General features: G+C 46.6%; 1 protein-coding gene across 1 annotated transcript in view; it reads right to left on the reverse strand.

The window, feature by feature from the left end:
• Positions 1-27,715, reverse strand: part of sema6bb (sema domain, transmembrane domain (TM), and cytoplasmic domain, (semaphorin) 6Bb) — a 67,031-nt gene that overhangs the window by 16,575 nt on the left and 22,741 nt on the right. Inside the window, exons 2-10 of the mRNA XM_006639897.3 lie at positions 16,551-16,674; positions 15,993-16,107; positions 13,358-13,418; positions 13,211-13,273; positions 8,824-8,922; positions 7,630-7,720; positions 7,427-7,546; positions 6,859-6,947; positions 4,151-4,368 (exon numbers count right to left, since the gene is read on the reverse strand). Coding sequence (XP_006639960.2) covers positions 4,151-4,368; positions 6,859-6,947; positions 7,427-7,546; positions 7,630-7,720; positions 8,824-8,922; positions 13,211-13,273; positions 13,358-13,418; positions 15,993-16,107; positions 16,551-16,656 — 962 coding nt within the window. The 5' untranslated portion in view covers positions 16,657-16,674. The remainder of the gene's footprint in view (positions 1-4,150; positions 4,369-6,858; positions 6,948-7,426; positions 7,547-7,629; positions 7,721-8,823; positions 8,923-13,210; positions 13,274-13,357; positions 13,419-15,992; positions 16,108-16,550; positions 16,675-27,715) is intronic.

Genomic DNA, 27,715 nt, shown 5'->3' on the forward strand with positions numbered 1-27,715 from the left:
AATACTTCTGCAATGGACAGTGGAAAGCACAGTAAGAGCACTGTGACCCATTTCTACTCTGAGAAGGCCTGTGGATTTTTAAGAGAGACAAACCAATATAATCGATTCAGTGGTGGGACAGACTTACTCTTACTTTGCAGTAGATTGTGCAAGAAAAATGTGTTCTTTCTTGGTTTTAAGGTAGGACTGAAATGCTGCACTGCGAATACAGTCCCCAGTAGAATCTGAGGAAAAAAATTCAACTTGACCATCCTACTGTGCGTGAATAAATATTATCAGGTGTTGTTATGTTTGTCTCACTAACGTCCAAACCTCAGGCACCGGTATCACCAGACTGAACCACTCCAATGAGATAAATTAACAGTTCAATTAAGTAATTTAGAGCTCAAGCTGATCTGAAAACTACATTGCTACAGGCGGGGAGGTAAGGAAGACTAAATGTCGTGAAATGAAAACCTGTCCTGTCCAGCTCCCTCTGGAGAAATGGTGCCCACTCTGAGAACACCAGCACTGCTCCAGCCCGCTCTGCCACTGGGCACTTTCATGTCCACCCAGCCACCCAGAGCAGAGTCCCCAGCCACACCCCTCCCTCCATTATCTCAGCAGCTTCTCACACATTCTGATTCAGACACTTCAACTGATTCCCCAAAAAGCCTCAAAATGTTGGATCGAGAACTATGGGGTTTGGTGACCTTCCAAACACCTTTCCCTCCCACACACCCCCACCCCCCTCTCTCAAGCTCGAGTTCAAATTCTTTTCTCCACAGCAAACTGAACAAGTCCTGCCAAGCATGCACAGCAGTACGGCGCTGGCGCAGAGAAGGCCTCCACAGCATCATTGTGGTCTGGCTGCATCTACAGCGTACAGGGTATTTACAGTGTGTCTCTGGACTGTGGAGGGTCTGTATCTGCAGCAGGAGTCTGGACACTCTGAGGCTGTTACTAGAAACACTAAATCCAAAAATCAAATCAAATCAAAGTTTATTTATCAAATGCACAACAATAAGGCATGCAGCAGTAGTTGCTGGCAATGAAATGTCTTTTTCTGCGAGCTCACAAAAATTACAAGAATCACAAGAATCACAAGAATCACAAAAATCACAAAACTGAGGTTACATTTTTTAAATTGAATAAAACTCAATGTGAGTAGAGCTGTTATGTGTCCATGGTGTATGCAATTTATACATGTAGTGCAGTTATGCTGAATACAGTGAAAACTGTGTGTCCGTGTAGCCATTACAGGTGATTTGCTAAGGAGCTACAGGTTGGCTATTTAGCAGTCTTATTGCCTGGAGGTAGAAGCTGTTCCGTAGTCTGTTGGACTTGGACCGATTGCTTTGGTACCATTTACTGGACGGTAGTAGGGAAAATAGTTGGGATGACTGGGATCCTTGAGAATGGACCTGGCCTTCTCTGAGAATGGACACTACCCTCTCTTCGCTATCTCTTTCATATTAGACTTTTCCTACATTCTGAATCAATCAGCTTTCATCAAGTTTCAGTTTCTGCTGAATGATCTCAGCTTGAAAAGTTTTACTCATTTCAAGGATTTCAGAAAAGAATCTGGTGACGTTCATAAACTCTATTTCTGGAGGCCATGCTTCCTCTAATGAAGTTGGGTAATATAAATAAACACAGAAAATAAATCATTCCGCCTCGTTCCTCTGCACTGGCAGATGTTACCAATTACTGTCATCTCTCCCTTATTAAAATTAATCTTCCCTTTCTTTAATCTCACAAGAACATGTTTTATTATTAGAAGTAGCTAGCAACACAGATTAAAGCAAGGCAAGATGTTAGATGTGCCTTCCTGGCCATTAAAGATGAAACAAATACAATAAGAAACACTAACTGTATCTAGATCCAACCTGACATAAGACCACAGGCCATTGCCTTCAAAATAAGAATAAAATAGAGTCTCCTGGCAAAGTGCAGAACACATTAACAAGTACTTGCGCCACTGATTTCTTGCACAGGGGCAGGGTGGCCGCCAGCAAGCGAGACAGCAGTGTGGCACAGTGCCTCTCTCAGGCAGCTGAAGGGCTGAATGCCCACCTCTGCCAGAATACCACTGTGAAGCCCAGGCTGTGTCTGAGCTCCGGCTGAGCTCTGTCACTCCCGGACCAGGACCAGCATGGTCGGTTGACCGAGTGCTGCTGGGACTGGGCATGTCTGCGGCACACAGCCTGGCAGCACGATGAGCTGATGAGCTGATTACCACCTGACAAGTGCAGTTGGTGTTATTAAAAGAAAAATATTGGACATTTTTAAAATAAAAAGCTTCTCAACTCAATGTAGCAAAAAATGCATTTTTTTTCCTCAAAGGGTTAGAGGTGTCTGGCAGACGCCACCCTGTTTGTTGTTGAAGCCTTCGGCCTGGGCTCTTCAGTTCAGTTAAATACCAGAGACTGAAACAGTGAGATATGCTGAATGGCCTTCTTGCTTGTTCCTTTCCTGTACTCGCTCCATTCAAACATCTCTCGGACTTTCCCTACCTGAAAACAGGCGCTGTGCTCTTTACATATGTTTCCCTGCATGAAGAAAGTATCCAGGAGAGAGCAGAGTTCAGACTGAGTGGGCCATGATCTGAGAACATATTTCTATCTTGGTCATATTACACATTTGTTTTTTGCAGAAGGAAAACTGAAGCTCTGAATGATAAGAGAAATTTCCTCCATGATTCTGTTGTCTAGGAAAGTCCTCCTGGAGCCTGCGGGCCTGAATCCCTTTTCCTCTCGAGTGAGAAGGGTGCAGACCTGAGTGTGGCTGTCGGCGTGCGGGGGGCTGGCTGGTTCCAGGGGCAGCTCTGAGTCCCGGGCTACTGTGCAGAAGCAGCTGCTCAGAGGCATCTCTGGGAGCTCAGAGCCTCCTGACTTCAGATCATTTTCATCTGCATCTGTTCGCTTTGCCAGCTCCCCCGGGCGGAGAGGGAGGGACGGAGTGTGTGTGGGCTGAGTGTGTGTGTGGGCATCTGAACCTTGGTGTGTGTGCGATTGTGAGAAGGGAGCCCTCGCTCCTGCTGTGGACGGATAAGGGGCACCTGTGGGCAAGGGAAATGTTCATAGCAGCTGAACAGCTCTGCCAATGTCGACACTAATAGTTCTTTCTCGTGCCTGTGATCCTATTGCCCAAAATACTGGCAGCCCAGCTCTCTGTTTTCATGTGTTAATGCAGCTCAGAAATACCCTGCATTCACTCTGTTTAGTCAGCAGCTCTACCACTTTCCACTCTCTGTTCTGCAGGCAATATCACTCCAGGCTGCTGAGCCACAAAGACTGTTCCCAGTCAGGGCTCAGAAACACACACAGCTGATAAAATAATTTAACTCTTCCAGTGGTGATGTGGGAAACAGATGTTGTCCATTAGCATCTTGCAGTTTCCTCCTAAAATTAATCCCCCCTTCGCTCTTCTCCCCCTGACAGCAGGCCTCCGTTATTAACGGCGAAGGAGGTTATTAGAGATGGCATTTACAGCGCCCTGCTCTCTCCTGCCATGAATACCAATAACCTCATCTGCATGAGCGCCCACCTGGCCCTGCAGTACATCTGAGACCTGTCACCCCATCACTCACGGCAGCCCACTGACACCCCGGCACCCCCACCCGTACCTACTAGCAGACATTTAGAAGAATGGCCAAACAGCAATATACATTTCTGCCTGTAAGAAAACCTCAAATAGACTGGAAAACATAAACCCACCAATAGTGATAATTTAAAAAGCAAACTGTGCTGTGCAGCCAATTGGATTCCTACATCAATCTACAATTCATTAAGCTAAACTGGGCACACCATATTTAAAGTAGGTATTGTGGTTTCCTACAAAACACAATGTGGAGCTCTATGGATAAAAATAGATACAAATAAGGCGGATAAAATTAAGTAGGGGATAAAATTAAATAAAAAAATAAAAAAGAGTTTAATTTCAATGATTGTTATGTGCAATGATAATTTTATCAGAGTTATATATCTGATGTAAAAATACACATTGAATTTTCAATTTGTTTTCATGGTGACTAATTAAGTGCTTACAGCTTCAATATAAATAATGCCTTTTGAATTTGTTGTAGCCTGATGACAGCTAGTGTGGCTGAACCGCTCGATCTCGAGTTCCCCAGCTGGGAGTAGCGCAGTGTGTGCCCGGCCAGCCCTACCTGTTGGCTGGAGTGGAGAAGACACCGAGCACAGTGTCGCGGCCATGCAGCCGGATCACCGGGCTGGTGGAGTGCAGCACGTTGAAGTAGAAGTGGGCGTCGCCAGGGACAGAACAGTTGAGCCGCGCCTTCAGGAAGGACGTCCACTGCTTCTCCAGGACACGCTGAGAGCCGCCCAGGTCCCCCTTACAGACCCTCGCCACCCGAGACACCACTACCTGTGGGCACAAGGCACTAATACACACTGACGCCAACACTCAGACACAGTGATATAGTATCTTATACACACTGATGCTCACACCCAGACACTGTGATACAGTATCTGACACACACTGACACACACACCCAGACACTGTGATACAGTATCTGACACACACTGACACACACACCCAGACACTGTGATACAGTATCTGACACACACTGACACACACACCCAGACACTGTGATACACTATCTGATACACACTGACACACACACCCAGATACTGTGACACAGTATCTAACTAATACTGACACACACACCCAGACACTGTGATACACTATCTGATACACACTGACAAACACACCCAGATACTGTGACACAGTATCTAACTAATACTGACACACACACCCAGACACTGTGATACACTATCTGATACACACTGACAAACACACCTAGACACTGTGATACAGTATCTGATACACACTGACACACACACCCAGACACTGTGATACAGTATCTGATACACACTGACAAACACACCTAGACACTGTGATACAGTATCTGATACACACTGACACACACACCCAGACACTGTGATACACTATCTGATACACACTGACACACACCCAGACACTGTGATACAGTATCTGATACACACTGACACACCCAGACACTGTGATACAGTATCTGACACACACTGACACACACCCAGACACTGTGATCCAGTATTTGATACACACTGACACACACACCTAGACACTGTGATACAGTATCTAACACTGACACACATACTGTACCCAGACACTGTGACACAGTATCTAACTAATACTGACACACACACCCAGACACTGTGATACACTATCTGATACACACTGACAAACACACCTAGACACTGTGATACAGTATCTGATACACACTGACACACACACCCAGACACTGTGATACAGTATCTGATACACACTGACAAACACACCTAGACACTGTGATACAGTATCTGATACACACTGACACACACACCCAGACACTGTGATACACTATATGATACACACTGACACACACACCCAGATACTGTGACACAGTATCTAACTAACACTGACACACACACCCAGATACTGTGATACAGTATCTGACACACACTGACACACACACCCAGACACTGTGATACAGTATCTGACACACACTGACACACACACCCAGACACTGTGATACAGTATCTGACACACACTGACACACACCCAGACACTGTGATACAGTATCTGACACACACTGACACACACACCCAGACACTGTGATACAGTATCTGACACACACTGACACACACACACCCAGACACTGTGATACAGTATCTGATACACACTGACACACACACCCAGACACTGTGATACACTATCTGATACACACTGACAAACACACCCAGACACTGTGATACAGTATCTAACACTGACACACATACTGTACCCAGACACTGTGATACACTATCTGACACACACTGACACACACACCCAGATACTGTGACACAGTATCTAACTAACACTGACACACACACCCAGACACTGTGATACACTATCTGATACACACTGACAAACACACCTAGACACTGTGATACAGTATCTGATACACACTGACACACACACCCAGACACTGTGATACAGTATCTGATACACACTGACAAACACACCTAGACACTGTGATACAGTATCTGATACACACTGACACACACACCCAGACACTGTGATACACTATCTGATACACACCCAGACACTGTGATACAGTATCTGATACACACTGACACACCCAGACACTGTGATACAGTATTTGATACACACTGACACACACACCTAGACACTGTGATACAGTATCTAACACTGACACACATACTGTACCCAGACACTGTGATACAGTATCTGACTAACACTGACACACACACCCAGACACTGTGATACACTATATGATACACACTGACACACACACCCAGATACTGTGACACAGTATCTAACTAACACTGACACACACACCCAGATACTGTGATACAGTATCTGACACACACTGACACACACCCAGACACTGTGATACAGTATCTGATACACACTGACACAACCACCCAGACACTGTGATACAGTGTCTGATGCACACTGACACACACACCCAGACACTGTGATACAGTATCGGACTAACACTGACTGTGATACAGTGATACAGTATCTGATACACACTGACTCTGATGCAGTATCTGATATACACTTATGCACACACTCACACTGGGTTCCACATGAACCTATTGACTGTGTGACACCAATAGAGATTAAATTTGAGTAATTACCCAATATTTAAAATTAGCTCTCAAAGTAGCTAGTCAAGGAAATTTTAAGTTACAGAACTGCAAGAATTGCAACTTCTGCAATTGCCTTTCTGCCGATTCCATGAAACTGTTGGAGAAGAAGGACATGAAACCGTTGCCTCCTTGGCCAGGTTCTTCAGGCAGTGGATTAGAAAGCGCTGAGTCTTACCTTCTCCAGGTAACTGAACTCCATGGCCATCTCTCTGAAGAAGAAGTAGATGTGCTGACCCCACTCCACTGCGCTGACAAAATATGGCTCTGTAACACAGCACACGAGGCAGCTTTGTCAGCTCGTCGGGACATTGCACACCTGACATATTTAAACAGCTTCTTCTCCCTGCACTGTTGTGCTGACGTCAGTGTGTCCAGCTGCCCTGTGCCCTCAGCCAATCTCCCTAGACTTCTCCGTTAGTGCTGAGAGATACAGTAACTGAGCCAGACAGGCACAGTGCTCTTCTGGAAAACAACTTGTCTCTCAGAAGTGCTTTTCACCCAGTAGAGCAAGGCTTGAACTGAGGGGAGGGCTTAGTGCTTTTCAAGCTCAGCAGTGAATGCAGGACGCAGGATCACAGATAGAGATCTGGTACACTGAGGACTAGAGCAGCCAGAGAGTGGTGTGGCTGTGGGACCAACCCCCGTGTTGCTGGCCTGCATCTCTCTGGGGCCAGAGCTGAGTGCCCCTCTGTCTTGGGGGCCCTGTGGGGCCCTGCTGGCTGTGCTGCAGGACAGCGGCATACCTCGGAACCACTTGGAGTCGTGCTTGACAGTGCGCAGGGCTGGGCCATCCCCCAGGCTGCGGTAGATCACGGCGTCGATGGCCAGGAAGTCTGTGACCGTTGCTGTGAACAGGCTCCCATCTGAAATGACAGGCAGGCGTCACTGGCTGGGCAGAGCACAGGGGTGCAAGTCCCAGCAGGGGCGCCAACGGCCCGAGCCTCACCTGCGAACAGGGCGACGTTGGCGTGTCTGGGGTCATAGGGGCAGCGCGCCATCCCACTGATCGTCTCCCCCACCATCTCGAGCGTGTCGCCCTGAAACCCAGAAACACACACTGCACTCGGAGTTGCACACACACCCTGACCCTCTTTTACACCCCCAGCTTTTAATGAGTCACTTTTTAACTCATTACCACAAGAATCATTGGTTTCAAAATGGAAAAAAAGTCAATGTTACTGAGTTCTTTACACAACCACGGAAGGTACACCTGCATTGTTTTTCCTACATCCAGCTGTCCCTTGCAGGGTACTGAGGGTATGAACACATCTGGAGACAGCGATGTGCCAGCTGTCGGCGGCTTTCCCTGAGTGAGGCTGTAAGCTGACACTTTGCCCATGTTCCCCCCTCACACTGACAGAGAGCCCTGCCGGTGGACCTGGAGCCACAGCCCTGCCTTGCCTGCTGCTGAAGGAAAGACCATCTCTACCTGCTTTGAACAATTTAAGAACAGTTGTCATGCCAGCAAAAATATCCTATAAATAAACCTGCTGAATCCGATCCTCCCTTTCGCTCTGTCTCCCTCTCCAGGGACACGTGCAGAACATCAAAGCCTTGGCAGGCGCACTCTGCTGTAGCAAGTGTCTAATAAACAGCGCACGTGGAAACAGTCACAGATCAGGACCAATTTCTAACCCTACGCAAATCCTTAAAACTGAATCCTGTATTCCATAGTTTTACCTACAGTATTTATTTTGTATCATTTTTTCCATATTGTGAGAATGCATTTTGAACTCCATTTATGGATCACACACTACCCCTGCAACTCCCTCTCGCTGCCTGCCACAGCCTTAATTAAAGCAACCGGAGGCCTGCTTTATTAATCTAGATGGCTACGCAGGATGGTAATTTAATACAGTGGCCTTAAAACCTCACTGACAGAGTAAGATTGAGCGACATGTAGCTGGTGTTATGAACTTAGTAAATTAGGCGTGAGTTCATAGCTTGTCTAAATGCTGTTTTTACTGGGCTCCACCAGTTCTGGGCCAGCCACTGCTCAGGAGGGAGACACAGGGAGGAAACAGACTCCTCCAGCTGGCTCCCCTGGGTCGATCTGCATGGCCTGGCTGCAGGCTCACTGCCCATTTCTCCCTGATCCTCGCCAGGCTGAGTGCTGGCCAGCAGGAGGAGCAGTACTCACAGTGTAGTTGGCACACAGTGGGTTGAAGGCGTTCGTCCCACAGATGAATAGGCCCTCCTTCCGGCTCAGCAGTACCTTCATGAAATTCCGACACTCGTCCTGTGAACAGAGAAAGAGGAGAGAGTCTGAGACCAGGGGGAGCACAGCATGGTTCACAGGATTTTGTCAACGAGATACTATTAAACACCTGGGACAAACTGATGCTTCAGCAGACCAATTAACAATCAGGGTAATTAAGAAATTTAAGGAGACGAGGGAATAAAATCCAGAGGTAGTTATGGTCACTACAGGAATGGGCTGCCTGTCTGTTGTTTAGTTTAAGGCTTTTGACATTGCTATAGCACATCATGAGAATAAAACATCCTGTGCAGTGCAAGCACAAAGAAGTGACTCAATACAACCTTTAGTGCTCAGGAAACATCCTCAGCCAGGCCTAACAGCCTGTTAATCACCCCCCCCATGGCCCTGACTCTCCGTACATGGCTGGGAAAGGGGATCTCCCGCAGATCAGGTGACCAGGCTGATGTAATCTGGGCGGTAAGGACTTTACCAGATGCTGCTGCTCAAGTCCCTCCTCCAGGGTGTGGGGGGGTAGCTGTTTTTTAGGACCTGATATCCATACAAGGCACTAGTTTAATTGAGAGGGACCCTGTGTGTGTATGAGATTTGTGTATCAGCGTGTACACTCACTTCCTTATGATTTCTTTGTTTGGTGGACACCAGAGTGCCTTGCAGTGTTTGTGAAGTTTTAAAGTAAAAATTCAAGGGAAGTGATACGTTTATTGCAGTACATTATAAAGCTTACAGATTTACAAAAAGAGGAGGCCATTCTGCTCTCCTTGTCTATTTGATAGAAGCTAAATGATCTCATCCAGTCATCTGAGACCAGGGAATCTTCAACAACATGGCTGGGTAGCTTGTTCCAGTCTTCCACATCTCTTAGCATAAGGAAGTGCCTCCTGTTCTTGGTTTTAAATGCAATTCCAAATGTTCTCCAGTTGTGCCGCCTGGTTCGTGTGTCACAGACGATTCTGAAGAAGACCACTGGGTTAGTTTTGCCAGGGCCTTTGAGGATGGTGAATACTTGTGTCAGGTCCCCCCTGAAGAGTCAGAGTCAGAGACAGAGTCTTCTGTGTTCAAGATGAAAAGGTTCAATTTCTTTAGCCTGCTAGTGCAGGACTTCCTTCAAGCCTCAGAATGTATCAGGCTGCTCCTCTCTGGACTGAGAGAACAGTAATAACTGCTGACGTGATTAAAATTGTACACAAAATTCTAAATTAGGTCTTACTAAAGCATCATACAATTTCATCATAGCATCTACATTTTTTACAGTATAACCTAAGATTGCATTTGCCTTTTTATTGGTTTCCCATATTGTCTAGAATATGTAAATATTGTGTAAAAATAACTACCTCTGTCTTTTTCAAACATTTCCTCTTCTACCCATTTTGCATTTGTAATTTATGTTCGTAATACCTGCGTGTAAGATATTGCACTTGTCTATATTAAATGTCATCTGCATCTGCCTAATCTTTATCATTATTTTTAATTTATTAAAATAATTTTGAATTTCACTTGCTGCTTCTGTAGTTTATTACTAGGCTATCATCTTATTTTGGTATCATCTACAAACGTGACTAGTTAACTTCCTATACCAGAATCTGATAACAATTAGTAACAGTATTTAGTGGTCCTGGTACAGATCCTCTTGGTACATCATTAATTTAAATAACTCAAGATGAGCACTCACCCTTTTCTGTACTATTTTCTAGTTACTAACCACTTCTCAGTCCAAACACTTACTTTTCCCAAATGCCTACTGCCTGTTATTTGAGAGATAATCTTTAACGGGGATCTTCATTAAAGACCATGTGAAATTTAAACAGACCAAATTGTGTGTTTTTGATCTGTGTTCTGGGGCCATTGTGTCACACTGAAAATAGGAACGACACAATGAGAGGAACTCAAAGAGAATACGTTGCAAAAAACACTAAAAAGGTAAAAAGCTTCAGTTCTTGTACTAAAAGAATTGTCAGGCACACATGATAGAAAACCCACAAAATGAAACAACCTGCACTTTCACCTAACTAGCCCTAACAGAATCGCTAAATCTAATCCGTAATCTCTAACCCTTAGTACCCTCTGAGAATGGCCTGCACCTCTCAGAAGATAGAAACTGATAATAAAGATCGGCACAGTCAAGAGTATCCAGACTTTAAAAATCACTCCTTGCAGGTTCAACTGCAATAAAACAGCCACATCAGAAGACTGCCCAACTAAAGAAAACAGTTCACTAACAACAGACCTGCACAACCTACTGAGTCTGAAACTTTCACATCAAAACCAATTCTCTCCAATATAAATATTGCAACATAGCTCTGAAGTTCTATAATCCCTTTATCTATCATCTGAACTAGAACAAGTGCAGGAAGGGTTAAATCTACTGGGATATGACTGTGATATATTAATCTCTCAGTCACAGTTTCAGGTTTTAAAAATAAACCTGAAGCTTCAACCTAAAAAATCGATAATTTTATAACATCAAATAAAAATTGTTTCAACCTTACTGGTATAATATCAGAAAATCATTGTGAATAAATGTAATTAAAAAAGTGCTGTTAAAACAAACTCTTGAAACAAGATGCTTTCCATCCTATCACTCTCCCAGTTTCATGCCAGGCTCTCCCTAGTCTCTTCCCATATTAGCCCAGTCTGTCTCCAGCTCCACTGTGGTCTCAGCACAGAAAGGTGTTTTACAGAAAGCTCGAGAGTAACTCCAGTTCAGTCCCTGCTCCACTGTTTCATTACTCCTCAAACCGTCTTCCTGCAAGTGGAATTGAGCTCTGACCCTTTAGAGCCCAGAGAAATCACATTACACTGCCGAGCACTGTAGAAATGGTGTTTATTTTTGCAAGTGACCTGATATCAGCAGAGGGAGATGGAGCTGAGCCTGCGGTCCTCGTCCCTGCCAGATGTTTCCGTGAATAAGCGATGAGCTTCTCAGTGCTGCTGTAAACAGACAGCCTGCCAGGATCTCTCTGACACAAAGACCCAAAACCCAGCCCCTGTCACTCAATCACTGGCAACACAAACTACTGAGGGAGACCATCTCTCTCAGCCGCCATCGCCTGCTTTTCCAGCTCCTTCACTGTCTCCCACAAGCTTGGTGCACAATTCCTGCATCCCTGCTTTTCTACCGCTGCCACCATCAGCAGCCATGCCTGTCCTCTCCTCTCTTTTCTCTAGTTTATTGTTCCTGTTAATCTGTTTTTCCCTCTCGTACAGAACATCCCTCCCCTCCCTTTGTCCCCTCTTGTCTTCCTCTCTCTCCATTCCTTCGTCTCTCTCTGGCCCCTCCCCCACTGAGCGGCACCATGAGGCTGCTGGGCAGGGCGGTCAGGATGGTGGACGCTGTGGCTTGTTTCTGCTGCTGCACTTGCCATTCTGCTCCTATATTGTTTTCCTGGAAAATCATTTTATAGCAACATAGGTTCTAGCCAGTCCCAATGCCAATGCCATGAGATACAAAGGATGTAAAATCATAGGAATGCTTAGAAATACAAAAAACAAAAAATGTGTGTGACGGTAAGGGCGCGTTGTGGAAAAGCGTCGCTCCTGTGCTGGATGGCTCTCCCCCTCCCTGCTTGTGGCTAGTGTCTGTCCAGCCAGGTGCAGGGGAGTAGCACATTGGCATTCAGGTGGGCAGCAGGCAGAGTGGCGCCCCTGCCTGAGCAGGAGGGACACGAGAGGAGAGGTGTAATAGAATTAGGAAATTGAATTTTCCACTCGATTATGAGAATACGTCCGTTCTGATCAACCAACCAGAAATAATTAATTGCAAAACCAATTATGCGGACAGCTAATAAATCACATCTGACAAAATCATTTCAGGAGAAGAATTGGTTCACAGGTGGGGTGTTGTTCTGGGGTTGGAAGGTGTGTGTGTGGGGGGGTTGTTTAGGGTGCAGTTAGCAGGACTGTGTGCTTTGTGCTCTCCTCCTCACACTGCTTAACAAACATGCTTACCCCTGCACTCAAAAGGCTGTTTCCACACTATAACCCAGTACATCCATTCCTTTCTCTTGCCCTGCAGCAGGGTAGGGGCCAGACTGCCTGAGCCTTCACAGCCCTGCTGACCAGCTGACCAGCTGACCAGCTGACCCACTGACCCAGCTCAGAGCAGAGCTGCCTGTGTGGCACACCACTTCCTCTGCCCAATCCCCAGCTCCATGGCACACTCACCAACCGGGCAGGAGGATGTCTCTCCTAGATTAACACAAGCCAGGACTGCACCAGGCAGGCAGTTTTGAGTGACTCAGGACTGAGAGGTGACAGCATAGCCTTTGCCCCTTTGGCCCTGTCTGTTTTCCAGGTGTTTCACACTCACCTCATGCTTGCCCTTCATCCGGCAGACCCTGATATCATTCTTATTGGGCTCCCAGGTCCGTTTCTGGAGAAGCAGAAGTACAGTGTGGGAGTAAGTGCAGAAGACACCTCAATCCACCTCCCCCAGACAGCACAGAGCAATGCTTACCTTACTGTAAAACATCTCCTCGCCAGCCACACCGTCCAGGTCCACCCGGAACAGGTCATCCCTGACAAAGAGACAGATCGGAAGCACAGGACTGAGACACCGTCTTTGTCTTTCTTTTTGCTATGTTACAGGTAATTTGATTTTGAGAAGGAGGTTTGTATATCATTGACGCACTTTCTACCAAAGACAGTTCTAAAGCATGCAAACCACATTTTAGCCAAATCTCTTAGTATTTTAGAATATTGCATGAAAACACTTTGACATTGAGACCTATGAAGCACTGACCTGGAAGAGATCATATAGATACTGTAAGTATTTCACTGCAGAAGAAAACCCCCAAAATGTTAGATTGAGGGTCTCAGTTTGAATCAGGCATGAATAACCCATTTCTGTTTGAGTGTTTAGGCTCAGAAGGAACTCCAATGATATTATTTCTAGGAGGTGATCTAAAACAAATCTCCTGGAATTATAGGACAGGAAATACAGAGCTGGGGAAAATGCTCCAGAGACCAGGGAATAGAATTCTGAGATAAACAGCAGCTTTCTGTATGAGCTGCACAACGAGAGTCTCCCAGAGCCCGAAGTGAAAGTGTAATTAGCCATATGAGCTTGACACCTCACTAACACATTAACGACTGGAGAGAATTTGAAGGTTATTTGGACCCAGGGGCCCCCACTGCTCCTCAGTGTTGATTCTGTGGTCCCTCAGGCTGCTGGGGTGGCTTCACGAATCATTGGGTGTGCTTGAGCTACATGTAGTGAGAAGGACATTCAGTGAACGAAATATCTGCATTCTGGAAAACCTTCTCAGGAGTTCAGCCCTCTGTGTCCATCTCATTCATTCCCTTTGATTATGAAAGGAACACCTGATGGAGAGGAAACTGATTTTCTGAGATGGGTCAAACAGTTTCTACATGCACTCTCCTGGAAGAGACAGGAAGAGAAAGCAGACTAAATCGGGAGAGAAAATTAGTTAGGAAAAATAGAACAAGGGCATCGAGCAACACAGAGAGGAGCAGGCAGTTACAGAAGGGCTGTGGAAACGAATATTAGCGTTGAAAAAAGAAAGACAGGAGCAGCTGGAGATCATGTTACTTGAAATGACAGGCTAGAATTAAGCGAAGCCTGATTATTGATTATCAAGCTGATCTCCTGTGAGGCGCCAGTGTTGGGCAGACAGAGCTTGTGCAGCCATGTGCCGTCTCTCAATCTGCTGGGTTGAGCCACGTGATGTCACAAAGCATCTTTCGGGACCCTATGTGGACAGCACAATCCGGAAGGTAGTGAACTGGGAGGAGATGAAAAACTGGGCTAGTAGACGAACAGGGGGGCATGATGAATGTGCTCGGGGGTCATGGTCCAGGCAAACAAGTCCGAAGGGTGTTCGTAGGGAAATCCGTGGGGTGGCAAATGTCCAGAGCCGGGTGATCAATCCAAGACGAACAAGACAAAGTTAAAAGCTGGAGAGGGATCCGGCAATGGGTCGGGGAGAAAAAAGGGGGAACAGGGCCAGGTGCTCCAAGTCCCGGACTCTGCTGGTTCAGGATGCCGATAGGAGGCCAATGCCTTCGAGCCGTGGGCGTAGGGCGACTCAGTGGTAGGCGGGCCTCCGGCCCTCCGTGTTCCAAGGCAGAGCCCGGAACAGAAAGAGTGTCTGGCTTTTAAAGGTGAACTGGAACAGGGAGCAGGTGAAGAAAATCAACTAAAATGTGAAAGAGCCGGAGCACCCTAAAAAAGGAGGGATTACAATCGTGACAACAGGAGACAGCTAGGAACAGCTTAGGAAACTCTAACAACCAAACTATAGACTTCAAGATGCATGTGTGCCCAGTCGCCAGAGACTGCTGGAGCTCTGTGTTCTGGTGTTAGGAGTCAAATAGATGCATCAAGAGATGCATCTATGAATTGGCTTCATTACTCTGTTCTCCTCCCACCTGAGAGGTGATGTGTGGTGAGTGTTCTGGTGCACTATGGCTGCCTTCACATCATCCAGGTGGGGCTGCACATTGGTGGTGGTGGAGGGGATCCCCATTACCTATACTGTAAACAGGTGCCGTCCTTCGGATGAGATGTAAAACCGAGGTCCTGACTCTCTGTGGTCATTAAAAATCCCAGGGTAGAGTAGGGATGTAACCCCAGCGTCCTGGCCAAATTTCCCATTGGCCCTTACCAATAATGTCCTCCTAATAATTTCCCTCTATGAATTTGCTTCATTACTCTGCTCTCCTCCTCACTGATAGCTGATGTTTGGTGAGCGTTCTGGCGCACTATGGCTGCCGCCACATCATCCAGGTGGGGCTGCACATTGGTGGTGGAGGGGAGTCCCCATTACCTGTAGAGTGCTTTAAGTGGAGTGTCCAGAAAAGCGCTATATAAGTGTAAGCAATAATTATTAGTATTATTATTACCTGTAAAGCGCTTTGAGTGGAGTGTCCAGAAAAACGCTATATAAGTGCAAACAATTATTATTATTATTATTATTAATTATTATATAGTGGGCTAAGGGATTAGGGTTAGGGCTAGACTGCTGGCAGGGCGCTGGCTCTGCGTTGGCAAGGGCACTGAGGGTTGGCTCTTGCCTCGGTGAGGGGTAAAGGCTGACTCTGTGCTAACAGAGTTCAGACTGTAGCAGTACCTGGCTCCGATGTACAGGGTGCGGTTAACCTGCAGGATCCTCTGGATGAGCAGTGGCTCCTGCCTCACAGCAGACCGATGGGGCCGTCCCAGGAACACAGGGTACCTCCTGGCCGCTGAGGGAGAGACACACAGAGCCATGGATGGAGAGATGCAATAGTGAGAGGAGGAGGGTAGAGATGGGTATGGGGAGGAAAGGTGTAGGGAGGGAGAGTGTGGTTGGGAGGCAGAGAGGAAACGATGGACATCAGAGAGGCCAAGTAGGCTTGGGAGAGGGTGAAGAATACACACCAGGTCCTTCACTGCGTTGTCTGAGCTGACTGAGGGGGTCTGTCTCTGCCCCCTCCCTCTCTCTCCTTCTCATGCTTGTTTTAATAATTATCAACACCAAAGGGTACAGATGACTACATCACCAGGTCTTCTCCTCTTTATACACAAGGAGACACATTGATCACTCATGTCTGCTGTGTTTCCTGAACTAACTGACCAGGGCAGCTGACCACAGAGGACAGACATCACAGTCTGTGTGGAGGCTGGAGCAGTGAAAGGCAACACCTACCCTCCACAGGGGCAGTACTCAGGGGCCCCATCTCCTCAGGGAATACTGCGACAGCCAGTTGGAGGAGCAGGGGCAGCAGGATGAGGGGCTGGGCCAGCGTCGTCATGGCGGTGTGAGGGTGGTTCTGGGAAGACAGAAGTCAGAGGTCATTGTGAGCCATATTAAGCACACATCAATGAACAAAAAACAACGTAACAAACAGTGACACACAACACAACACACTCTGGCAACCCTGTGAGAGGCCTTTCTCAGAAATAATACAGAATGATGCTTGGAATGTGTTGTTTACAACATCCTGCAGTCAGACATGATAAAACAAAGAAATCTTTAAGTGTGTGCTTCCAGAGTGCTGGGTTGCTGGCAGACAGATATGCAGTCTGTTCACAGCAGAAGATCCAAGTCGCTCATTTTCCAGAATTGAAAATAGCCATTTAAACTGTCTCCACAGGATATTTCCCAGCTTCCTTGAGTTATTCTTTTGATTAGTAAGAAGAACACACTACTGTAAACATGATGAGATAGTAATGTGACCCCAACCTGCCCCCTGTCCACAGGTCCCCCGCCCACAGTGATGCCAGGGTCACCGCACCCTCGTACAGCGGCTCCTCGCAGCCCTGTCCCAGGAGGCCTGCCTGACTTTCTCACTGCAATCCCTCCTCTCATCTTAATAACGACCATCAATTTTGCCTGCTCTCATGCTCTGCAAGTGTTAGAAGAGCCCTTCTGAAATTTACTGCCACTTCTTTGAGTGTAATTATTCCCTGTGCCTCAAGGCAGCCTGGCCCTATCTCTGTGATTTGTGACTGGGGTAGAGAGTGGAGTTAACCCTTTATGGGACGAGCACAGAGGGGCCTGGGAGTGAGAGAACTGAGGGAGAGACAAGTGAGGAGTGAGAGATGAGAGAGTGAGAGACGGTTGAAGAGTGAGAGATCAGAAAATGAGAGTGGGGTGACAGAGACTCTGCTCTCTGACAGTGGGTCACTCGGGGGCGTCATACTGTAATTAAACCACACCGGAGCCTGAACAGATCAAAGACCCTGGCAGCTTAATTAGCATCAGCACGTCATTAATCAGCAGTGCAGAAACACACAGAGACAAAACTGAAATGAAAGGAGGTTCAATGAAGGTGAAAATTTAAAAAACTATTCTTCAGCCTACTGTAAGTCAGATAGTATCTCTAGTAGTCAGACAGGAATATCTCTCGGATCAGCCACAAAACTTCCACAGCCCACTTTCCACAGGATATCTACTCTAATTGCATCACTAATTAATTCACATAGCAAGAAACACAATTGTTTCAAAACCCAGTCAAAGTAAATCAAATATTTTCGTTATGAATTTCCAATGTTCATGGCAACCCTGCAACTCACAACTGGCAGCCCACTGGAGCCCAGCAGGTGTGAGCCTGGTCAGTACCTGGATGAAAGACCTCCTGGGAAAGCTAAAGCTGCTGCTGGAAGAGGTGTTAGTGGGGCCAGCAGGGGGCGCTCATCCTGCAGTCTGTGTGGGTCCTAATGTCCCAGTATAGTGATGGGGACACTATACTGTAAAAAGGCACCGTCCTTCGGATGAGACGTAAAACCAAGGTCCTGACTGTCTGTGGTCATTAAAAATCCCGGGGTGTTTCTGGAAAAGAGTAGAGGTGTTACCCGGGTGTCCTAGCCAAATTTCGCCCTGGCCTTTACCCATCATGGCCTCATAATAATCCGCATCTCTAAACTGGCTTCATCACTCTCTTCATGGCTCTCCTCCACACTGAGAGCTGGTGTGTGGGGAGTGGGCTGGCGCATCATCCAGGTGGGGCTACACACTGCTGGTGGAGGGGAGTCACTTTGAGTGGAGTGTCCAGAAAAGTGCTGTATAAGTGTAAGGAATTATTATTAGAATTATTAAGATACATGTGTGTGTTCCTGTGCCAGTGCCCACGTGTGTATGCCCAGAGTGTGTACCCATGTGTGTTGCCCATGTGAGCATGTTGCCCACACCAGTGCCTTTTTTGCTCTGTCCTGTCTCCTTCTGTGTGTCATATTATAAGACTTATTCTAGAATGAGTTGATACAGATCAGTTGTCAAGAACTGTTATGAACCTGCTGTACTAGATATCTTTAACTAATAGCCTCACCATCACAGTGCCACTCTAGTACCACATATGCTTGTTGTTACAAAAAGGAATATAAATGTAAAAACAGTAGAAAATGGAAACCAATGATGTTGGGTGTTTTTTAATGGCAGCAGTCATTGCTATAGTATTAAATGATCACTGCTGAAATAAAATGTAAAATGGGTATTTCCAAGTGGGATTGTATCACTGTCCCTGCAGGAAGACGGAGATGTGATAGAACAGATGCAACATTTTGGCTCCACTGAACACAACCAAAGAACCAAAAATCTCCAATTTCATTCCCAACCTGGAACACGATACAGGCAAATATCCCCTCAGATTGCTGGAGCTTGACCTTTCTTATTTAAATGGGCCTTGGTTGACCTAAGACCATTGTGGTGGCAATGTCTGACAGCATTCAAATAACACCAGCTCTCCCCTGCATGTGCGCGCACACACACAGACAGCTTCCAGCCTAGAGCTTCTCGCCCAAGTGCAGGAGAACAGAGAAGAGAGATATGAAAAGAAGGACAGAGGTCAAGGGCAGGAGAGAGAGAGGGGGAGGGAGAGAGAGCGAGAAAGACAGGATGAGACTGAGAGAAAGAGGAAGGCTGCCACCACTATGTTATTAGCAGGAATCTATTGTTGCTGCTGTTAATAATTTATGACTGAATGTCAGGCTTCACGCATTATATTTGCATAATTAGAAACTGTAGGATACAGGATATCAAAACACAGAGAGACAGGGAAGGATAGGGTAGGGAGAACAAGTCACAATCTGAGCCAGACAGGGGAGTAGCAAGCAAAGAAACAGGAATGGCTGTGGAGAGAGAGAGGGACCTGACCCATTACAGTTGACGGGTGCAATTCTCCACAGCATTTTAACCACAGTTAGGATTCCCCTTTCTCCCCCAACCCATTCGTTCATTTATAAACCAGCTGCTTGAGAGGCTCGGGGTCCCCACAGATCAGAACACCAGAACAACTGAGGAGCACTCTCACTCTCACTGTCTGTACAATCTGTGTAATGATGGTGTGGCAGAGCTAGTTCGGACATGGTGATGCCATCACCCTCCCTGTGCGTAGCAGGGACCTCAGCTGCCTGGGAAGAGGGAGGTCTCCTTTAGCTCATGTGGCTGGCTCCCTGTTGCATAACGCTGGAGACCTGGGTTCGTGCCCCAGGTGTTGTGGGACGAAACGGGTGGGGTGGAGTGGTGGAGGACTTGACCCCGCGCGGAACCACTACGGTCACAATATCAGGTTCATGATCTATACAGCCTAATTAATCAATTCCACCTGTAATCAATACAACATGTAATCCACAACATCTGTAACAAATTCCTTTCCCCATATGAGCAATGGCTCTGACAGGCCAGAAAGGACATACAGGGGTAAGACAGAACTGGGACTGGCTGTGTTAATCCTTTCTCCAGTTCTCATCTGAAGAGCTACCGTCCATCTCTGTGACTGCTGCTTCCATCTGGAATTCTGATCCTGTCACTCCTCCTCCCCTGTGTCAGCTCTTATGAGCTGATAAAAATGTTTCCTTCTGTGCTCAATTAACACCAGCAGGCTGGCGCAGACAGTCCAGACACATATTCCCTCACACAAACACACAGCAGCCACACACACACACTTGTACAGGCCTATGAATGTTTTATCAGCTTCTCGGTAAACAAGGATTCTCCATTAAAAAGACACGGTTCCTCTTCCTTCTTCTTTTCCTGCTGTCACTGCGATTCTCTTCTCTTTAGTGAACTGCACAATGCTGACTAGCAGCCACACGAACACAGAAACATGGAGTAAAACACACATATGCACACAGACACACAGTAACACAGACACATAATAAATCAAACATTCATGTCCAGTTTAGCTGCCCGCCTCTTCCAGAACCCAGCTGGCCACTTTGCTCAGACACAATCACCATCCACAGCACACACCTGCCCCCAGGTCACAGGCCCCCAGGAGACAGCGAGTCTCCTGCTGGGAGAAGAAGACTAGATCCTGATTATTGCCCTGTAAAATAGACCCTTCAACTGCCTCCCTGTTTGCTCCAATTACCACCCTGTTGAGGTAGACTACAGCCCAGCCAATCCTCTGCTGGCATCTGAAAGAGTCCAATTACTGACCACCCTCCTCTCATACCTCATACCCCTTCCCTATGGAAGAACAATTAAACCCAGAACAAGAGAGGCCTGCAGGGGTATATAACAGGCCATGGGTCGACACTCTTCTGGTCTTCTTCATTTAAAAACCTGCTTGAGCTCACTGGACCAGTTCTCTGGTGTTTTCTGGAGTAAGCTGCCAGTGAGAGCTGCTCTCGATAGCTGGAGCCTGTATTAGCCTGCTAATGGTGGGGAGATGTGTCAGGTGGGGCAGAAAGGGTGTTTGGATCCTGTGCAGGACTCAGGAGAGAGAGAAATCACCAATCCGGATTGCTAAGCAAAAACGAAACCAGGAAGCAAGCGAGTAGGTCTGTACATGGAAGAGACAGCGAGAGAGCACAGTCCAAAATGAAAGGTAAAGTTGAAAATAAGGAGCAGGCTAGAAGATCAAATACCGAGGTTTAGGCTTAGAAGAGAATAATGCGCACTTGGAAGCTCTAGAAGTATCCGCAATAGTGAGCGGGGAAGTGAGGAAAGAGGAGAACTAAAATAGTGATGGGAGTAAACGGTGATAGATACTTTATTGATCCCATGAGCGGAATTGCAGTGCAACAGCAGCTTAACAAAGACAACATAGCCACAGTGTAACGAATGATACAAAAATAATAATAATACAATACATACAATACAATCAGTACAGTGAGGGGTGCACTAAAAGAGTTACAGTCCAGGACACACAAAGAACAAACTAGAACAGAATAGTATGCAGAAAAATCGTTTCGCACATATGCATATAAATATAGATATAAATATAGATATAAATATAAATATAAATGTATTGCATGGGTTCCTGGCATACAGTATATTGCACAAAAAAACGGTTGTAAATGGGAAAAGAAAAAGAACAGATGTAGCAGTAGATGTGTAGATGTGTTCAGTCCAGAAACAGGTCAATGTTGCCTCTGCCCAGATGCGTTGTACAGTCTTATGGCATAAGTCAAGAATGATCTCCTGTAGCACCGTGGATGAATCATTCTATTGCTGAACGTGCTCTTCATTTCTACAATCCTGTCATAGAGGGGATGGGAGATGTTGTCCATGATGGCCTCTAGTTTGGACACCATTCTCCTCTCAGCCACTACCTCCAAGGGGTCCAGGTCAGACCCAATGACAGAGCTTGCTCTCCTGATGAGCTTGTTCAGCCTTTTAGAATCCACTGTTCTAATCCCAGGGCACCAGCATACCACTATGTAGAAAATGGCGCTCGCTACCACCGACTGATAGAACATATGTAGCATCTAACTACATACATTGAAGGACCAGAGCCTCCTCAAGAAGTAAAGTTGGCTCTGACCCTTCTTATAGATGGCCTCCATGTTCTTAGACCATTCCAGTCTATCGTCGATGTGCACTCCAAGGTACTTGTATGAGTCCACCATCTCCACACCACTCCCATGGATGTAGACAGGAGTAGATTTGACCTTTTTCCTCCTGAAATCTACCACCAGTTCCTTTGTCTTTGTTACATTATATAGGTGATAGGTGTATTACTTGTGGCGTGACAGTTGTTTAACACTGCGTGCGTGGGAATGCAAGATGGGACAGAATAGCGAGTGGAATGCGTAAGAAGATGAGCAGGGCTGCTCAGATTGAGTTGGGTTGGATATTTCCTGAAGCTGTTGCTAAGGAGATAGGAGCTGTGGGACAGTTACAACTGAGAGGTAGGCAGACAGCACAGCAGCCAGGCACAGAGCAGGACCGATAACCATCCAGAGAGGGAAGCTGGCTACGCAGGCAGAAGCAAAGAAAGGAAAGCTCCCTGCTACCACTGAAAGACACGGAGAGAGAGCGGCTGCATACTGTTGTATACACACAGAGCCACACCGCACACAGGGCACCCGGTGACAGAGAGATGGGAGACTGATAGAGTCGAGCAGCCCAGGGCAGGAAGCAGCACATGCAGGTGTAGTGCTCTAATAATGACAGGGCTCCAAACACAGCACTAACGATTCCCAGAGACCTTCCTAATTACACACAAATCTATAGTGTCAGTCACAATCCTGCTGCTTTCCTCCAGACATTTCTGCAAAACCGTTTTGTTTTCCCCTAATTAGTGAGCAATTGACAGACAAGTGATCCAGGTAGGCCTGAGGCTGGTCCAGGAAAGTTGTAGTTTTCAGAGAGAGACACACAGAGTCCTGCACAGCCCTGGACATCAGGAACAGCTTCTTATCAGAAGGACACAGATCTGCCTCAGAGCTAAACTAATGTTAGGAGCTCATACCTAGCATCTCACTCACTTTCTCAGCCTCTACGAGTCTGTGTCAAAGTCTTTTCTCTCTTCTCCATCCACTTCCTGAGCTCCTGTGCTGTTCTGTTAAGCAGCTCTGCAGCTCTGTTCTTCAGAGTCAATTCTCAAAGACAGGAGCGAGAAGAGACCGACAGAGCACACAGCCACACAGAAGCGATATGGACTGAGAGAGAGGGAGACAGGTTCCAGACCGGCCTCTGTGAACACGTATCTCCTCTCCCAGACTGGACTGCTGCCGAGACTCTCTGGGTGAATGTGTGAACCCATCTGTTTGCCTCACAGACTCACCCTGCGTCTTTCTCAGAGTCAGTCCGAAGACAAGAGAAGATTGAGACCTGGATCTGTACACAGCGAGGCCTAGAACACAATGCCACTCTCTGCTGAAACCTCATTATTAGCACTCATAAAGACGGGGGACAAATGGAGTGAATTTAGCAGGAGAATTTATCTTGGACGAGTGAGGGGAGCACTGCACTTTACAGTTGTGAGAAAAAGTTTGTGAACCCTTTGGAATGATCTGGATTTCTGCATGAATGGCTCCTGAAATGTGATCTGATTTTCATCTAAGTTGTAATAAATAAAGACAGTGTTATTGAAAAAACAACACACACAACGTTTTACATTGCCATATCTTAATTGAACAAATGGTTTAAACAATCAAGGTCATTGATGGAAAAAGTATGTGAACCCTTATATTTAGTAACTAGTGGAACCTCATTTATTGGCAATAACCTCAACCAAATGCTTTCTGTAGCTGCTGATCAAACCTACACAGTGGTAAGGAGCTATTTTGGCCCATTCCTCTATACAAAACTATTTCAGTTCATGTATATTTTTGGGATGTCTTCTCAAACAGCCTGCTTCAGATCATGCCACAGCATTTCAATGGGACTGAGGTCTAAAATATGGAATTTCTTCTGTTTGAGCCACTCTGTTGTTGATTTACTCCTTTGTTTTGGATCATTGTCATGTTGCATATTCCAACGTCTTTTGAGTTTTAGATCACAGACAGAACCCCTGACATTCTGCTGTAGAATTTCCTGATACAACTTAGAATTCATTGGTCCCTCAATGATTGCATACTGTCCAGGCCCTGAGGCAGCAAAGCCGCCCCACACAATTATACTCCTTTCACCATGCTTCACAGCTGGGATGAGGATTTGGTGTTGGTATGCAGTGTTTTGTTTTCCAAACATTACGCTGTGTACATTTACCAAAATGTTCAACTTTTGTCTCATCTGTCCACAGAACATTGTTCCAGTAGTGCTATAGAACATCTAGGTGGTCTTTAGCAAACTTGAGATGGGCAGCAATATTTTTTTGGAGAGCAGTGGTTTCCTCTGTCGTAACCTTCTATGATCACCACTCTTGTTCAGTGTCTTTCTTATGGTAGACTCATGAACACAGATATTATCAAGTGCAAGAGATGCCTGCAGATCCTTAGCTGTCACCCTAGGGTCATTTGTCACCTGTTTAAGGACTGTACGGTGTGCCCTTGCACTGATCTTTGTGGGATGCGCAGTCCTAGGCGGAGTAGCAACAGTGCTGAATTTCTTCCATTTGTAAACTATCTGCCCGACTGTGGACTGATGGAAGCCCAAGTCTTTAGAAATCCCTTTGTAACCCTTTCCAGTCGTACGAGCTTCAACAGCTCTTCTGAAGTCCTCTGAAATCTCTTTTGATCGGGCCATATTGCACTACAACAGAATTCTGTGTGAAGAGCAGGTAACCAAAATTGTGTGATTTGTTATACGGCAGCGAAGGTCAAACACCTGAATTGATTGGAACACCTGACTCATTGATTGGAATACCTGACTCCAATTACCCTCTTTTCAAGATGTCCTAGAGGTTCACATACTTTTTCCATCAATGACATTGATTGTTTAAACCATTTGTTCAATAAATATATGGCAGTGTAAAATGTTGTGTGTGTTGTTTTTTAAATACGACTGTCTTTGTTTATTATTATGAATTAGATGAAGATCAGATCACATTTTAGGAACCATTCATGCAGAAATCCAGATAATTCCAAAGGGTTCACAAACTTTTTCTCACGACTGTATTTGGTGTGTTTAGTTAACTCAGTTCATTTTTTTGTAAATATGGGTCCATTCAGCACAGGACCTTCACTCTCCATGCTGCCCCCTCTGTTTGCTCTCTGTTACTGCCTCTCCAGCAGTGGTCCCTGGTGCTCAGAGTCCTCAGAGTTTGGAAATAAATCATCCCCATTATTAACTCTGACCTTTTCTTATATTTAGACAATCTTGACATGTGCTTAATTGAAGGAACAAATGCTACAACTGTGGAAAAGAGAAGCAAGCAAGACAACAGATGCCCTGGCAGCATTTCTATTTCCCTTGTTTTAAGAAAATGGCTCCCCAGTCTCTCCGATGGCAGCAGAGAAGGGCTGGCATTCTTGCTCTTGTCAGTAATGTTCTTCTGTTTGAACAGTACAGGCTTGATGGACAGCGGTTAGAAATCAGCCAGCCCCCACAGTATCTGCTGCTACAGAGCAAGGACCTATTTCCACAAACCAATGCTTTGTTGGCAAGATGGACAAGCATGGCAAAAAACACAGTAAATGACAGAGCTCTTGTACAGCCCTGGGTGCCTCTGGTATGGATCGCAGCCACAGTGTGTCTCTGGCAGAAGGCCCCCATTTCTTCCCCCTCTCTCCTCCCTCTCTGTTACTGCCCCCTCTCTCCTCTCTCTGTTATTGCCTTCTCTCTCCTCTCCCTGTTACTGTCCCCTCTCTCCTATCTCTGTTACTGCCCTCTCTCTCCTCTCTCTGTTACTGTCCCCTCTCTCCTCTCTCTCTGTTACTGTCCCCTCTCTCCTCTCTCTCTGTTACTGTCCCCCCTCTCCTCTCTCTTTGTTGCCGCTTCCTCTCTCCTCTCTCTGTCATTGCCCCCTCTCTCCTCTCTCTTTTGTGTCTGTAACTACCTCCTCTGTAACAGGCGCTGTAACAGCCATTCTCTGGGCTAACAGGGCTTTCATGAGGAAACACACTGCGCTCTGTATCTCTCTACCTATTGATCATACACTCAGGGAAGCAAGAGCAGGGTGGGGGGTGACCTGAACCAGTCAGAGACAGAGAGCAGCAGAGATCTTCGCCCACAGCAAAGTTTGGCCATCGGTCACACCCCCATCACCGGGTGACCTGGGCTTGTTATTACATTGACAATGACTGGGGGTCAGAGACGTGCACAAACATAAAAAATAGGAGCTTTGAAGCTCAACAAATCAGAAGGCTGTGGATGTAAGAAAGGGATTGCTCTAGTCTGTTCTCCCACATAAATTGGCTGCTCATCCTGCTCCATTCAAACTTCCCATCCAGCAACGTTTTAATCAATTTTATTTGAGTGTTCTCAAGATGGAATCACCACCCCCAGCAATTAGGCAATTTAATTAATTTAAGCAAACTGTTCAAACTCCCTTTACATTTTAATTACAATTGGTTCACTGTGACTTCGACAGGCATTTGAAAAGCAGTCTGCCCTGTGTGTAGTGCTGCAGCGAGTGGGCAGGGGGTTTGCATCAGTCAGACAGATGTGTGCTGCAGAACAGATCTGAGCAGTATGACCCCACAGCTGCCCAGTTGTTCCACTGCAATGCAGTAACACACTGGCACTGGGCTTGTGGAAGGTGGCACATTATGGCAGCATCAAAATCATCCTGGGGCCTAAGGGGAGAGCCCTCTCTGCATCCCTCCCCATCTTTCTTACTTCCTCTGATTCCACGGTTTTCCCCAACCCCCCTCTGACCCCCAGCAGCCCAACTGCTTGCCTCATTTCACCTCCCTGCCCCCAGGGACCTGTCCACCAGAGCAGCTTGGTGTAGAGAAACAGGGAACAGGCCAACTGAGCAGGCCGCTCTGCCTGACTGAGACACAGACACAGACAAGGCCATCACGTCACAACAGCTCCTGATACCCAGTGCTACAGCAAACCTCTGCTCTTAGTCCTTCTGCTTTCAACTCTAACAACAGCAATATAGTGTGAACAAAGAGGCCCCAGGCTGCCCTGACCTACTGTAGCTGTATTCCAGCTTTTATATCTTTCCCTCTGCACGGAATGTTTAAAGTGACCAGCTGTATAGAGTGATATGTACTTGAAAGAGTGGTGTGAGTTTAAAGAGTGAGTGAGCTGGAGTGCTCAGGGCTCAGGAGTGATGTGTGCTGGAAGAGTGAGCTGGAGTGCTCAGAGGGTCAGAGGGCTCAGGAGTGATGTGTGCAGGAAGAGTGAGCTGGAGTGCTCAGAGGCTCAGGAAGGATGTGTGCTGGAAGAGTGAGCTGGAGTGCTCAGAGGGCTCAGGAGTGACGCGTGCTGGATGAGTGAGCTGGAGTGCTCAGAGGCTCAGGAGGGATGTGTGCTGGAAGAGTGAGCTGGAGTGTTCAGAGGGCTCACGAGTGACGCGTGCTGGTTGAGTGAGCTGGAGTGCTCAGAGGGCTCAGGAGGGAGGTGTGCAGGAAGAGTGAGCTGGAGTGCTCAGGGTTCAAGAGGGACGTGTGCAGGAAGAGTGAGCTGGAGTGCTCAGAGGGCTCAGGAGGGATACGTGCTGGAAGAGTGAGCTGGATTGCTCAGAGGGCTCAGGAGGGAGGTGTGCAGGAAGAGTGAGCTGGAGTGCTCAGGGCTCAGGAGGGATG

Source organism: Lepisosteus oculatus, chromosome 29 (genome assembly GCF_040954835.1).
Source record: "Lepisosteus oculatus isolate fLepOcu1 chromosome 29, fLepOcu1.hap2, whole genome shotgun sequence".
NCBI lineage: Eukaryota > Metazoa > Chordata > Actinopteri > Semionotiformes > Lepisosteidae > Lepisosteus > Lepisosteus oculatus.